Here is a 16,278-nt window from a genome sequence, read left to right as displayed (position 1 = left end):
TTCTTGAGTGAGCTTTGACATTATGTCTTTCAAGAAATTTGTCCATTTCATCTATGTTTTCAAATTTATTAACATAAAATTGTTCAAAATATTCTCTTATGTTTTTAAAGTCTGTAGTATTCTTTGCAGTGAACTGTCTTTTGTACTTTATATTGGTAATTCCTTTTTTCCTGATTCAGTCTGTCTAGAGGTTTATCAATTTTATTGATCTTCTCCAAGAAGCAGCTTCAGTTTCATTGATTTTTTTCCCCCCTTTTATTTTTCTATTATCTATTTCAGGGGTTGGCAAACTTTCTACAAAGGGCAAGACAGGTATTTTAAGTTTTGCAGGCTATACAGTCTCTGTAGCGACTTCTCAACTGTGCTTTTTTTTTTTTTAACATCTTTATTGGAGTATAATTGCTTTACAATGGTGTGTTAGTTTCTGCTTTATAACAAAGTGAATCAGTTATACATATACATATGTTCCCATATCTCTTCCCTCTTGCATCTCCCTCCCTCCCACCCTCCCTATCCCACCCCTCTAGGTGGTCACAAAGCACAGAGCTGATCTCCCTGTGCTATGTGGCTGCTTCCCACTAGCTATCTATTTTACATTCGGTAGTGTACATATGTCCATGCCACTCTCTCACTTTGTCACAGCTTACCCTTCCCCCTCCCCATATCCTCAAGTCCATTCTCTAGTAGGTCTGTGTCTTTATTCCCGTCTTACCCCTAGGTTCTTCATGACCTTTTTTTTTTTTTCTTAGATTGCATATATATGTGTTAGCATACTGTATTTGTTTTTCCCTTTCTGACTTACTTCACTCTGTATGACAGACTCTAGGTCCAGCCACCTCACTACAAATAACTCAATTTTGTTTCTTTTTATGGCTGAGTAATATTCCATTGTATATATGTGCCACATCTTCTTTATCCATTCATCTGTGCTGTTCTAACCTGAAAGCAGGTATAGACAATGTGTAAGCACGTAGACGTGGCTGTCTTCCAGTAAAACTTTATTTACCAAAACAAGCATTGGGTTGGGTTGTATTTGGCACACAGGCCATAATTTGCCAATCATTACCTCTATATCATTGATTCCAGTTGTTCACATGAGTGTGTGTGTGTGTTGCTTTTATCTCTGCTTCCTAGCTCATGTGTTAAATTGGCTTGGCCCACGAACTAAATCAGTCTCTTTAAGATTTGGTTTCTTGTCTCCTCAGAATATTTACAATAGGAATACGTGGGCTTCAAAGCAGAACTCTAGGTCACTCTGCCATGCTGGACAAGCCTGAGGATGCATAGGTGTATTCTAACACTCCAAGAAGGGGAATCACTTGCCGATCTTGCTGGCCTAGGCTATTCTGAGGACTATTTCCTGAAATCCCCCCTTATACCCACTGTCTTAGTAGGTAAGAGAGGGGTAGTTCTTCCCTAGGTGAGTCTAAGTTCTTTTCCGTGGTTAGAGTCCAAATCTGTTTTTCCCCCTTGCTTTCCCCTCAGTCCTGAAAAATTCAAGGGTGTTGTGCACGTCCAGACTTCTGACAGGCTCACCGTGTACCGGATCACTGTGAAATCTGATGTCTTCCTCAGATCATCTCTCTCCCACTTCTGGGGCATATCAAGGTCTCCTCTTCATGATTTAAGTACCCTGGAATGAATAGTCCCTCAGTGCCTTGGATCATAAATTGCATTTTCTGTTTCCTGTATCCTAGAGGCAACCTTTTTTGGTTCAAACCTCAGGACTCACTCCTTAACAATCTAGTTACTGCAGTGCGGTAATCTAGGAAAAATAAGATCACACACCCTTTAAGATACCTGAGGGTTTGGGCCATAGCAAGAAAACGTTCTCCTCAGTGAGCTATAACCTGCAAGCTTAATTAGCTTAAGTCTAGCAAAGAGAAAGGCTAAAATTGGAGAAAATTATTTGAATCCAGGCACCGTCCCTACCTCTCATCACTTTCTTTGAGTAATTCCTTACTCTGCTCCTGGACTCAGTGTCACTTCCTCCAGGAAGCCTTCCCTGACCCTTGCATTATCACACAAATGCACTTAGTACTTTCTCAGTTCTGTTTTTACCTCAGTTGCACCACAGTGAAATGTAATTGTGTGCTGGCTTTGGAGTTAGGGAGAGTGTCCTATTCCTGTCTCAGCCTGTTGCCCAGTGGAGTGGGCGGAGTGCATGCACATTATAGGTGCTCGGCCAACATTTGTTGAACTGCTAGGGCTGTCACTGGCTCAGTATCCCTGTCACCGTCCATTCACTTTTACCTTAATCCTTGCCTCTTGCTGGTCTGGCTATGAGAATGTAACAGCCAGCGAGAACAGTCTTTTCCTCCAGTACCAGCGTGGTGATTGTCCTCATGATAGACTGTCCTGCCAGCTGGCACAGGCTCCCTCTAACCTCCACATTAGGCCAGCCTGGACTAAGCTCCTTCACACATTTTGCTTCCCTTTCTGTTCCTCCAGTAGGGTTCAAAAAAGTCAAGAGGTCCTCATTGCACGTGGCTAGTGGACGGGGATCCAGAAGGGTCATGAGCTTGGAAGCAAGTGGTATTTGGAAGGGGAGGTAGCGGGGAGTTACAACACCTTTGAAGTTTCTACCAAAGAGGCTACCTCTTTGAAGAAACCTTGTGGGTTAGTAGCAAGAGCTTCTCTTAAAAATGAAATTTTCAAGAAAATAATAATAAATTACATTTTCCCTTTGATTTATGTGATAGCGTGAACTATGGCTGCCTTTGCCTAGCAGTGATGGTTTATGCCCAGAAAGAAGCCACTGAAACATTTGGGTTCTCTTTTACCTAAGGCAGACTCTCCTTAGGTGTGGTTACTTTTGTTGGCAATGACGTTATGAGATAAGAAATCAGGGCATTCAGAGTGGAACCTGTGAGAATCCATGTACTTCAGATGGGAAATTGCCTAAGTTCTTGAGAGAGCTTGAGTCTGGGGACTTCAGAGCTTTCCTGATTGCTGGCCCTTTGTTCTCTTCCAGACACTGTGCATCCTAGCCAACATAGCAGATGGGACAACGGCAAAAGAACTTATTATGACCAATGATGACATCCTGCAGAAAATCAAGTATTACATGGTAGGCCTTTGTCCCTTTCATGGCTCGACACTGGCTGCACATTAGAAAGCAAGCACTGTAGCACTGTCAGCTCAAAACAAATTGTGCAGAGATCAAACAAAGAATAGACTCCTCTGTAACAGATTCCAGAAACTCTCTTCCATCCTGAAGGAAAAAAACGACACCAAGCTCTTGAAGCTTGTGCCATTCCCCACCCTATCATCTGATTGCCTTCCTCTTACACAGTGACAACTTGGGCTCTTGGCCTTCTCTCAGTGCCCCCAAAGCTTCCCTCTCAAAGCTTCAGTCCTATGCGGATGAACCCTCTAGCCTCTGGTATCTCTGGCTCTTCTGGATCATTCTGCTTTCAATCACAATCTGCTACCTACTTGCAAACACCTCAGCCACCTACTGCCATGGCCATACCCGGGATCTTGTCATCACCAGAATCTACCCATTGCCAAAATCTGGAAATCAAACATCCCTCCTCTTTTCATTCTGTCGGTGTCTCCTAGCAAAACCCTAATCGTGGATGAACCTGTCTTCTCTTTGCCTCCTTGTCAGAGTTAACAACTGCAGAGAAAGGCACAGAACCAGGCTGACTGGTTTCATGTTAAATTCACATTTACAAAACCCACATGGGCACTCAGCACTGCCTGTTACCCTCCTGTGATTCTCCAGCAAGCTGGTGCCTCCGTTCTCCAGAAGAATAGGTTCTAACCTTCTCCTCATTCTTTAAACCTCACCTCTTATCTCCCTCATCACTCTTAGTGGTGACCTCACCTTTTGTTTTACTAAGAGAATAGAAGCCAAAATCCTTCAGCAGTTCCCTATTACACCTTGAATAAAATCCATCCCCCCTTTTGATGGCCTGTGGAGTCCTACATGACCTGACTCATCTGTATCCCCCAACTTCTCTCATTCCCCTCTTCCCTTTGTTCACTACACTGACCTCTTTCCGCTCCTGGAAGAGGCCGTGCATGTTCTTTTCTGCCTCAGGACCTTCACACATGCTGGCTTCTCTGCCTGGAACACTGTTCTCCCCATGGGATGCCTTCTCGCCTCTCAGATCTTAGCTCTGCTAACACTTCCTTGTGGGCTCTCATCGGCGTGGGTTATTCTTTGTTACTGCATAATGGAGTGAAGTACTCCCTTTAGAGCACTTAGCTCAATTATCGCAACATATAGTTGTTTGTTTGTGTGCCTACCGACTGTAAGCTCCCTGAGGGTAAGGACTGTATCAGTTCTGTGCACAATTGTATATCCATCACCCTGTACAGTGCCTGGCCTTTAGTATATGCTTAGTAAGTATTTGTTGAATGAAAACCATACTGCTTTAACCGGGAACTCCCTTATCTTTCCAATACCAGATCCACATAGTATCTCTGTAATCTTCTGAAAGAAGATTTTACACTGTCATGGTATCAAGCAATACAAAACACAACCACAGTAATGGTTACTGGCCTTCAAAAGCCATGACAACAAGCTTCCCTGATGGTGTCTACAGTTTTACAAATGCTGGTTCTTTTCTTAATGGGCGGGAGGGGGTAGGGGAGCAAGGTCCGAGGGTCACACGGAGGGTATTCTCCAGCCTAGACCTCTCTTCTGAACTCTGGACTCGTATATCTTCCTGCTTACTCAGCATCTCTCTGTGGCTGTCTGAAGCCTCTTGAGGTTGGTGTTTAAAAGTCGATTGTTAAGTATCTGCCCTAAACCTAAATTTCTCCCCTCCTGACCTTTTCCGTCTGAGTAGAGTGGCTCTGCCATCTACCCGTTACTCACACCAAGGAGTCAGTCTTTATTTCTCCAGCTCCTTCATCTCGTAATCCAATTTATCAGTAGGTCCTGTTAGCCCGGCCCATAGCCGCTCTGGATGCTGTTGACTTCTTTCTGTCGCCACTGCTCTCACCCTAGTTCAAGCCACAGCCTCTCATACCTGATTGACCATAACAGCCTCCCAGACACCTCAGCACTGTCACTCCAGTCCCTTCAGCCTGGTGACCTTCTAAAAATGTAAATCAGGTGTTGTCCCTCCACTGCTTAAATCCTTCAGGGCTTCCTGTCAACTCAGAATGAAATCAGTCGTTACTCTGGCCTGCAAGGGCCTACAATTTAGCCATGCCTGCATCTCTGAACTAATGTTACTCTACTTTTCCATCTCAATATGCATAAGCTCTACAGTTTCTTCTTACCTCAAACCTTTTCGCAAACTTTTCCCTCTTCTTGGTACCTCTTGCTCTTTGTACACCTGGCACCTTCCTATTCTTCCTATTTTTTATTCTTCCTCTGTATAAATATTGCCTCCTTCAAAGAGATCTTTTCTGTCCGTTTCACTTAAAATTAGGTTCCCACCCCTCCACCCTCCAGTTTTCCCTATCACAGCAATTTGTTTCCTCAAAAAAATGTTTATTGAGTGAAAGATGGATGAACTTATATGTAGTAAATACTTACTGTTGTATTATAAATAAGTTCATTTATTCAACAAATACTCATTGCTGGCCTGATGCTGGGAGCAGATGACACATTTTATTCTGTTTTGTCTTAGTGGAGCCCCAACTGGACAGCTCTCTAAAAGTCTTGGCAGGTAGGAGAGAAAAAGAATCACCAACATAGAATTCTAATGAAGGAAGGCATGTGCTTTTCTTTGTCTCTGCTTAGTTCAGATATAGTTCTACATGGCAAGATGAGTCTGTCTCAGCCTTCAAGAAACTATTGAGCATGTATCGTGTCACGGTATTTCACAGATATGCATAAGTTATTTAAGTGTAGTGGGGACTTTCTTTTTTTAATAGACCAATTAAAAAATCATCTGTGGGACTTCCCTGGTGGCGCAGTGGTTGGGAATCTGCCTGCTAATGCAGGGGACATGGGTTCAAACCCTGGTCCAGGAAGATCCCACATGCATAGCAACGAAGACCCAACTCAGCCAAAAATAAATAAATAAATTAAAAAAAAAAAATCATCTGTAACACAGAGATCAGACTTGTGGTTGCCAAGGGGGAGGAGGGAGGGGGAGGGATGTACTGGGAATTTGGGTTGGTAGATGCAAACTATTACATTTAGGATGGATAAACAACAAGGTCCTACTGTATAGCACAGGGAACTATATCCGGTCTCCTGGGACAAACCATAATGGAAAAGAATATAAAAAAAAGAATGTATATACATGTATAACTGAGTCACTTTGCTGTACAGCAGAGATTGGCACCACATTGTAAATCAGCTATACTTCCGTTAAAAAAAAATCATCTGGAAAGATCGTTTTACCACTGGGTCCTCTTTCATTTAGGAGAAAGCACTGTATATGGATAAATAATAACTTAAGCAAAAATGGTTGTACTTTCAGTACATAAAGAGAAATAAACAAGAAGTGTGTTTCAGGAGAATAGGAGGCTCCTTAAGAATAGTAGAGACTTAGTCAAGTTTTTTGTGATGTTCCTATAGAAACAAGAGTACTTTGAATCAGATAATCAGTAGCCAAAGAGATAAATACTAAGTGCACATCCATTCAGTTTATTGGCCCTGAATGTTTCCTACTGTAGACAAAGCATAGTCAAAAGCACAGACTTGTCATATGCCAGTGTTCCTGTGTGTATGGGTTGAGTGATAAATTGCAGACTGCACCTGCAGCCCTAGAGGTGTTTTGTTTGGCCAGCCAGAGGGTTTCTAAAAATTGAGTGTGAATATCTTTTGGCAAGGCTTCACTCCCCAGTGTGCCGGATTTCCCGCCATTCTCTTGTCTTTAGCCCAAGCTGTTCAGCCATTAGTACTAATTTTGTGGCCTCCCCAAGGCATTTGGGTTTGAGGTCCCTACTTCAAACTTTTAGGCTATTGGAATTGCCTGTGGTACGTTACCAAAAATTACCTCAAATGAGATTACTTCTGTTTTTGTTTCCTTTTCTGCATCAAATAGGGTCATTCACATGTCAAATTGCAGCTTGCTGCTATGTTTTGTATATCAAACCTCATATGGAATGAAGAGGAAGGTAAGAGATTGGTGAGATTTGTTCTGAAGAAAATTATGGGAAGGAAGGTCTTGCACAGGAAAGGCATCAGGCGCCCCTGAAATCCTGGGTAGAGGCACCACTCATTGGCCCCCAAGCCCCCAACCGTGTCACCTTGGTATGAATGAGAATCCATGTGTCTAGTTAACACTGAGCCCCACCGTGGGGTCAGCACTGTTCCAGATTACTGAACGTGAGGGTGGAGGAGACCCTAGGGAAGTGAGTGACAGTCCTTGTCCTTGAGAGGGCTGAGGAGGAGGATGGGGAGAGGCACTTGAAGAAGACGAGAGGTGAGGGTGGGCAGGAGGATTGGCCTTTCATTGTCAGCAGGGGGAGCACATGGAAGGACTACAGGCAGATGAGCTTAATGGAGAAGAGGGTGCGTTGGAGAGGAGGGAGAAATATCCTGTGCCTGGTGGAGCAGCCAGCCTGTGAGGGGGCACCTGTAGCTCTCCACCTTGACTGTGCGTTAGAATCACCCAGGGATTTTTGCACCAGCCAGTTAAATCAGAATCTCTGGGGGTGGTCTCCAGACATAAGTGTTTTTTTTAATTCCCCAGGTGATTCCAATGTACAGCTAAGGTAGTGAACACGTGCAGGAGAGCAGTGGGTCTCAGTGCTGGGTTGGCTGCATAAGAATCACCTGAGGAACTTTGTAAAACGCAGATTTCTGGGCTCTACCCCTAGAGATTCTGGTTCACTGGGTCTCAAGGAGGTCAGTGCATGAGTGAGTCACTGTGGGCTCTTCAGCGGGGGAGGAAAGAATCCAGGAGAATTATCCTCCTTAGCACTGTGTCCAGAACAAAGTGGAAGGAGGAAAAACTGCATTCAGTGTGCAGGCCGAGAGACCAAGTAACAGCCGGGTACCAGGGAAACAAGCTGCCCTCAAGGAGGTCCTAGTCTAGTTGGAAGATAGAACACAGCAGTGCGGAGTTGGAACTGCCACGTGCTGAGAGGCAGCAGGAAGTGCTGGGAGGTCAGAGGAGGGTGGAAGAGAATGGAAGGGGAAAACAAGACTGGTTTGGAGTAGGAAGAGCCTGGCTAAGTATGTCCAGAAAGAAGTGATGAAGATGGGGCCTGATGGCAGGGCCTTGTGCCAGGCTGAAGAAGCTGACCTTGACCCTGTGGTCCATGGAGAAATTAATCCAGCAGCAGAACCCTGGATGGACTGCAGGAAGGAGGGTCAAGAGGCAGAGAGACCAGTTAGAACACTGTTGGAGAATCCAAGCATGAGGGAATCTGGCTGCACTGGGGAGAGTGGAGGGCGAGGGGGTGGAAGGGGAGAGGGTAGAGGACACTGGTAAGGCTCCAGATTGTTGGCTGTACATTAAGGAGAGCAATTGCCTGGGTCATGTTCCCAGTAACCTGCTAGCTTTCATCTCTCAGGCTCACAAGAACGCCAGGATAAATTACGAGACATGGGCATCGTAGATATTCTGCACAAACTGAGTCAGTCACCAGATTCAAATCTTTGTGACAAGTGAGTATCAAAGTAAAAGGGCCTTGCTTTGGGATATGTTGCATTCTTTTATGACAGGGTTTGAATTGCTTAGTAAGTCACATGGCCAAACTCAAAATCTTTTAGATTCTTGGATTCCCTTCTTAATAATCTGTCAGTCAACTGTGTGACATTTGAGTAAGAGATAAACTAATAATTAGCAGATTATTAAAGATTCTCATCTCACTCTGAATTAACATGAGGCCAGGCCACCTTAGTGGGACTCTGGAGAGGATCCAGAGGTCATTCCCTTTCAGTCCCTCGATCATTAGAATAGAAGTGCGTGTGGCCTTTTGGAGAGCAGAAATGAAGGCCAATTATAAAAACATTCATTAGCTCAGAACCTCACTGATCACCTGCCTTGTGCCAGCCTGGCCTGGCTGCCGGGGATGCAGCAGTGACCACGAAGGAGTCCCTGTCCTCAGAGAGCTCGCCTTTTCTGGGTGAGGCGAGAGTCATAGTCAGAGACCCCTCTAAGCTCAGGATAGCCAAGATTGTTTTTCCTGGCTGTGGACCCTTCTTATAACACAGCCTTCGTTTTCCAGCTCACTTTCGTTCTCCACACTCGTGAGCAGGGCTCAGAGTGCTCCATGGTCTGGCTCTGCCTTCCTTGTGCTGCCCCCTCCCCCGTGCCCACCCTGTGCGCCAGCCACACCTGCCCTCTTACAGTACAGTACACCTTCAAGCATTTACACCTTCTTTTCCATCTGATTTGCCATCCCAGTCCCCTCGCCTCTGAATCCCCATTCATTCAACAAATATATGTATATCTTAATACCAACCTCTACCAGGCATCGTTTCAGGCATCGGAGATATAAGGGTGAATAAAATTGATGACATCCTTGCCCTCATGTAACTTACATTCTAGTACAGAAGACAGACAATAAGCAAATGAATATGTAATATGATAGCAGATAATGAGAGGTACTACGAAGGTGTAAGCAAGGGTGAGGGAATGGAGAGTAAGAAAGCTTCATGTGGTATAAATTAGTCCCAGCCTCTCTGAGGATGTGACATTTGATCAAAGACCTGGGTGAAATGAGAGAGTCTTCCAGGCAGATGCTTAGAATAGTATTCCAGACAGGGGACAGTGGGTTCAAGGCCCTGAGGCAGGAATGAGCTTGAACGTTCCAGAAGCAGCAGGAAGACCAGTGGTGCTGGGGAAAAATGAGCGAGGGGGAGAGTGGTAAGAAGTGGACCCAGGGAGGCAGTGGGAACAACTGAAGAGCCTTGTAGACTGTGGCAAGGACTTTGGATTTTATCCAGATTTTAATAGGAAGTCAGTCATTAGAGAGTTTTGAGCAGAAGAGACAGTATCTGATTCAAATTTTTAAAAGATGGCTCTGGTGGCTGTGTAGAGAACGGTCTGTAGTAGGGCAGCAGTGGAAGCAGGGAGACCAGCTAAAGGCCGTTACAGTCGTGTTAGATAAGAGATGAGGGTGGTAGTGCTGGGAGTATTGAGAAGTGGTTGGATTCAGGATTTAATCTAAAGGTAGAGCCAACAGGTTTGCTTATGGATTCAATGTAGGATGTTAAAGAAAGAGAGGAAAGGAAAATGCCTAGAGTTTTAGCCTGAGCAGCTGAATAGAGGGTTTACCAAGATGGTCATTTGCCAAGATGGTGAAGAATAGAAGAGAAGTGGGTGGGGGTAGGGAGAATCAAGAGTTCTTGTTTGGCGTGCTGACTTTTGGATGCTATTAGATACCCAAGGGACTCGGGAGAGTGGGGCTGAAGATATGAATTGGGATGGTATATAAAGCCCTGGAGCTGGCTGAAGTCACTTAGGGAGAATAAACGAGAGCAGAGAAGACAGGAGGGCTAAGGACCATGCTCTGGGACACCCCACCGCCACCTTTAGGGGAAGATGAAGAAGGTCCAGCAAAGGAGCAGGAAGAACAACCGGTGAGGCAGGCAGAGACCTGGGCGCATAGGTGTCCTGAAAGCAAGGGCGGAGAACGCCTGGACAATGGCCATCCATCCTTCAAAACTCAAATCAGGTTGTCACCTCCGTGGAAAAGTCTTGCTGGATCCTTCTGCACCCTGGCCCCCAGGCCTTGCTAGGGACCCCTCTCTGCTCCCATAGGGCACAACACGTGGTGTTATGGCTATCAGCTTGCTTACCTGCTCCACAGAAGGGAAGAGGCACTTGTTTAATTGTTCCTCAAGTGAATGGCTGGGCCCCTTCCTCCCTGAAGCTCGCCATCCAGTGGGTTAAAGACAAATCCCCGAATAACTGCAGCCCAGCCTGCTGCTCAGATGAGTGTTCCTTCAAAGGCAAGTCAAGGCCGGCCACATGCTGAAGGTGGGATTTGAACTGTACCTTGAGGACGGGAACCTTCATGTCTACCTCCACAGCAGTAGTAACAGCTGCTGGCTTAAATGACAGGCTCTGTCAGCCTGTCTCTTCTGGCCGAGAGCCAGACTATTCCCTGGGTTTCTTTTCTTGTGTTTGTTCAGAAATTAAAATAGTTCTGCTTAAAATCATCTCTGGGATGACCTGGAAAGAGGCCTCACCAGCGTGAAGTGGGATAGTTTTAAGCCCTGGCCTGCATTGCTTAGACCAATCTGTACTGCTTCCCCAATTTCTATGGCACATACATTGTCAGCAGTTCTTAAACCCCATTAAAAGGGTCAAGGTCTGAGCTACTCTACCTCAGTCCATTTAAGGAAAGGTGACCTTGCCTACAAAACCATCCATCTGAAAGACTCCTTAGATATTAATAGATAGCAGAAAGATAATGAGGGCACAGTCTCTGGGGTCCGATATAATCAGATATAGCCAAACCCTTAGAAAGATCCAGAAGGAGTCTGAATTGACGATTTTAAAGAGTAATACAGAATTTCGATCAAGACCCTCATGTGGGCTTTCCCACCATAGTAAAGTCTGTTACCTAAAGACAGCATCTTTCAGGTTCTTTGTCTTTAAGGCTTTGTGATCCTTTGACTTTGAGACACTTACAGATGAGGAGCTATTGCTAACTAGGCCTCTCCACCCCAGCCTCAGAGGGCCTCAGGTTTGTGAAGTTATGGTCAATAAGAGGTAGCCTGTGGCATTATTCATAAACTTATTTCCTAACAAAACGACCTTGTAGAACCCAACTTGCTCTTAACTTGGAGTGGTCTGTATGGAGCTTTCTGTTCTGATGAACTGGACTATTTGCAACTATCATCCTTATAGAGTCTTAAATAATTGCAAGAATATCCCTTAGCACACCTCTTTTAAAACTGTAGATTGTATCCATTACTGCAGCAAAGAAACTGCGCTTGAGTCCAGCTCATCGCCGCCCAATCTGCTTTGGTATGCTTTCATCAGCTAATAGTAACAGAAAAATTTAACCTTTTCTTTCCATAACTTAGAAGCGGAGATCATTGCCAAAACCTGACTTCCTAACTTCCACAATTGCAGCCTTTACCAAATCATGATGGGAGAGTAAAGGAGGCCTTCTCAGTCCCAGCTCAAAGGAAGTCACTTTTATAAGGATCAGGATAGGTTAAGGCATTGCCCACATTGCACCTTTTCCTCTCCAGCTAGCTAACTTTTTCCCTAATCACTGTAACAACCCACATCCCACATCAGTCAGTGGCATCAGGCATAATGAGAAGAATGGGGTAAAATTGTAACCTCCCTTCCTCAGTTCTGAGGCATTTGAACCACCAGACAGCCTCATCCCAGGAGCTCTTTGCCCCTCCCACGCACCTTCTAATCAGCCCTTACCCACCTCTCCCCGGCTCAGTGTTCCTCTTAGCTTCCCAGAACCCTGAGTGTCCTCCCCAGTGTCCTGCAGCACTAGATAAAACCTGCACGGCAATAGGAGAAAGTCAAGAATCCCAGATCCATCACAACTATATGCCAGTGACAAAGGAAAATTATAGAATGTCACTGGGTTGCAGCAGCTATAAGGACAAGGGCAGGACCACAGGAAGAGGATGCAGCCAGCATAGGTTTGACGTGTGTGCTGACCACAGATCTCTGCCCTTTACAGTAGGTGTCCCACTGGGCTTACCCCGGTTCCCTTGGGGGACCTACCTTTTTAGACTTTCCCAGCTACCATCTTTGAACCATGGGCTTTTTACTTTAATTACACTTCTGAGATGACGGCTAACAGGAACTTTGTGATTGCAGGGCAAAGATGGCACTGCAGCAGTACCTGGCGTGATGGGAACGCCCTGGGCGCCTGCGAGCATCCCACATCCTTGTTAAAGGAAGTACAGGAACTAGCCTCATTTGATTCCTTCTATTTGCACAAGTCACCTTGGACTGCAGGGAGCTGTTTTGCAAAAGCAATTTGGTAGGCTTAGATCTCAAATTCACCTTGAGAACATTTTTTTGAGGTAGTAATTTCCTCAGAGGACTATTGTGTTTTGTTTTGTTTCTTTCTGAGCTACCTGGACTCTTTATTAGAACAATCAATTATTTTCCTTTGGACCTACAATTTTTTGCCTATGCTGCAGCCACTTTGTGAGTGAGAATGGCTGTGTGTGTGTGTGTGTGTGTGTGTGTGTGTGTGTGCGCATGCGTGCATGTGGGTCAGGATGAATGGACGTGTGTGTGTGAGGGATACCTCAAAGTTTTCTTTTCTTATTTTGTGTGAAAATCTCTTTTCTACAGATTTTCCAGGGTTTAAGCATTGCTTGCTGTATAAAAATCTTTACTGAATTATATACAGTTTGAATGAAATGTTATTTTAAAAACAAAACGATTGTTAAGTGTTCCATAAAGGTTATGTTGAATTTTGGTCAGATGAATATTTGTAAGTAAAAAATATATGCATTTCTGAACCTCAACTTACATAGATTTTCTTTATAAAAAACAAAAAAAGAAAAAAACAAAACGAAAAGGTTGGCTATAGTTGGCCTGAATAACAGGCACGATATATGGTGCTGTGCAAAATAGTAAGCTAGCATCTTATACTGCCGTCAATATCAGCAGGTACAGAGCCTCTTTTCAGCCTAATTCAATAAGCTCTCAGGCTTCCAAGTCAGATGGACAGGGTCGGGTGGAGTGAGGCAACAAATGCACCACAGGTTTTCTGAAACATCAAAGGGAAGTATAACTACTGATAGTGAAAGCCCAGCCATGACTGGTGGGCTGTGCTTGGCAGGAACTGGGCACCGAGAGCCTCCCAACTGCCCTAAATCCTGTCACTGGTATAGCAGTATATGGCGGGATTTAGAACCAGTCATGGAACCTTAAGCTCCAACTAAAGTAGGTCATCACTTCGTGGAAACAAAGTCCGATCACCTTGTGCTTCCTGAAACAGCATATATCACTGTGAAACTAAAGAACGTCCTACAGACGTATCTGTAGGAAGAAGCAAAGAACAGGATAGTTTAGAAAGCTGTTTTTCTCTTGGCTATACTCAGCAAATTCTATATACTTGTCACTCAGGACTGCTATTCAGTGTGCTTTTGTAAAATGAGATGGAAATTTTAGTAAGCGATGCGGCTAAGATTTTTTCCTGCATGAAGCCCAAAGCACTGACGTTTGAGAGAAGGGAAGGGGGTCTCCCCAGGAGGACCGCAGATGACCGCCTTTTCCAGCCACTACTGCTTAGCCCTTCGGCAGCCCTCAGCTTGGCACACGCTCCAACTTCTGGGTCCGCTTCAAGGTGAACTCAACGAGGTTGCTTTTGACTGTTTGAAGGTACAGCCAGCCTCGCTTTTCCCTTTGCTCTGCGAAGTTCAAAGGCATCGCGGCCAGGAAGCGAGGTCTGTGGCCCAGAAGCTTGCCCTGAGTGCGTGCACCCGATGGGTTCCCCAGCCCACCAGCCACTCCTGACGGGGCACCCCATCACCAACCTGCTCCTTCCTTGGAAGAGTTAAATATGTTTGATTGCAAATGAATGTTTTTAAAATGTATTTAATGCCGTTTTTTTCTGTTCTCAACACGACCACCCAAGATTCAAACACAGAGATTTCCAAGTTGTTATTTTTTCAGAACATTACCGATTTAAAAATCTGTCACAACAGGAACTTGGGTTTTGTGCAACCATCAGAGTGCTAATGTGCAGAAGCCAGTTTAAAGAAAATGGAGTGTATTGGGGAAAAAGCCTTATTTAGGCCCACTCATTGACATTTCTAGTACTGGGAAAATATCCTTGGTTGGCATTTGTAACACAAAACACTATAGAGTTGGTATTTAAAGTACCAGGTAAATATAAATAAACCAATAATGAATTGCTGAGACAATCTTGAACCCAGATAGCATTGGAAAGTGGAAAGCCCAATGAAATGACACTTTCACACTTAAACTCTGTGGATAAATCTTGCCTGTGGCTATAAACAGATGGTCAAAGAAAAAGTGCTTTACTATGATTAACTTTTCTGAGTTGAATGAAGGAAAATGTATTTATTAAAACAAAGCTGTTTGCTGCTTTATGCAGGTGCAGTGTTCAGTCAGCAAGGAAGTGGGAGGAATGGGACGTGGTCTTGTGTTTCCACCCAAGTTCTTAACTAAGCTTCTCGCTCTCTCTAATACTGCATTCTGTTTCTCCTTTTGTGCCCTGATTGTAACCCAAAATTTATGAACTAGAAAAGAATGTCCAATTTAATAAGTTGCATTTTTTTCCTTAAGCACTTTATGCAGAACAATACATGTTCTTCTGGTAGTGTTTGGATAATATGATTTTAACACATGCTAATAAAAGCCAAGAAAAAAGCATGGCAACTTCTAAAAAGGAGTCTGTTTTCCAAATACCTAGAACATTAGGAAACATTAGAAGATGATGTGTACTGGCTTTCGGAACCTGAGATTCTTGGTGAATGAGAGGCTGGGAAGTGACTTTGCATTTCAGAGGGGGGTGGCCAGCGCCCTAGGGTAACTGCAGCTTCCGGGGGCCTCTGCAGCGGTCTGCGGCCCCATCTTCCTGGTCTTTACAGGTGGCCACTGCCAGCCACCAGGACTCCCCCCTCCGTCCTATGCCACTCCTCCCCTGCCACCACCCACTGGACTCAGGCCCAGAGCTTGGCAAATGACCGTCTGCACAGGCGCCCTGCATTTACTGGAAGCGAGGCCTGGGAAGGGGGGACTGACCCCAGATCCTGCTGGAGAGCCGACGGGGAGGTTCCGGACACCTTGCCACCTGGGATAGGGGCTGGTGCTTTCCCAGTCCTGCTCCTTTGCACTGACCTTCCCTGGTTGCTGGGCAGGGAGGTATGTGTCAGTTCCCAGCACGAGGGAAGTTTTGTTCCATGACCTGGGCTCAGGGAAAGCGGAGGGAGCCCCCGCCAAGGCCACACTGGGACCCACCGAGCCACCTTCCTCCCTCTCTCCCTGCAGCCCTGGCTCCTGACAGTCTTGGCTCTGCCGGACGGTCAGCCGCCTGGCTGAGTGGAGGGCCTGAGCCAGTCAAGCCGCGTCCTTCACTTCGTGGGGCTAGGCCTGCCCTCCACCCTGTCAGGCGCTCACACCCAGGAGAAGCCTTAACGCCTAAAATGGCGCCCATCCTGCAGGCCCAGGGTCTCTGCCAAGGAGTTCCGTCCTCAGACAGTGAGCAGACGTTTCAGCCTTCCTCCAGATGGCTGCCAGCTGGGTGTACCCCGAGCAGTTCATTCAGAGCCACACAGCACTTCTCTTCCTCCCCCTCTGCCCTAGCCCCATTCCTTCCGCCAGGAACCTTCTGGACTCTGAGAAAAGAAGCGCCCTACCGTGCAATAGAAGGAAGGAGCGTGTTATCACACCTCCCACCCCAGCCCTATCACCTAGCGTCCCTCCTGCTTTCCCCGTC

The 16,278-nt window shown here is 45.5% G+C and overlaps 1 protein-coding gene across 4 annotated transcripts in view; it reads left to right on the top strand.

Annotated features, from left to right (window-relative positions):
• ARMC8 (armadillo repeat containing 8) overlaps nucleotides 1-14,462 on the top strand; it is a 102,274-nt gene extending 87,812 nt beyond the window's left edge. For 3 of the 4 annotated variants that reach the window (XM_061194614.1, XM_061194612.1, XM_061194611.1), the window contains 4 exons: nucleotides 2,975-3,070; nucleotides 6,963-7,035; nucleotides 8,440-8,533; nucleotides 12,675-14,462. In XM_061194614.1, the coding sequence (XP_061050597.1) occupies nucleotides 2,975-3,070; nucleotides 6,963-7,035; nucleotides 8,440-8,533; nucleotides 12,675-12,708 (297 nt within the window). In that variant the 3' untranslated portion in view covers nucleotides 12,709-14,462. The remainder of the gene's footprint in view (nucleotides 1-2,974; nucleotides 3,071-6,962; nucleotides 7,036-8,439; nucleotides 8,534-12,674) is intronic. The other variant, XM_061194613.1, reaches the window with a different exon arrangement.
• The last annotated feature ends 1,816 nt before the right edge of the window (nucleotides 14,463-16,278 follow it).

This window comes from Eubalaena glacialis, chromosome 6 (assembly GCF_028564815.1).
Source record: "Eubalaena glacialis isolate mEubGla1 chromosome 6, mEubGla1.1.hap2.+ XY, whole genome shotgun sequence".
Taxonomy (NCBI): Eukaryota; Metazoa; Chordata; class Mammalia; order Artiodactyla; family Balaenidae; genus Eubalaena; species Eubalaena glacialis.
This window is presented reverse-complemented; position numbering and strand designations above follow the sequence as displayed.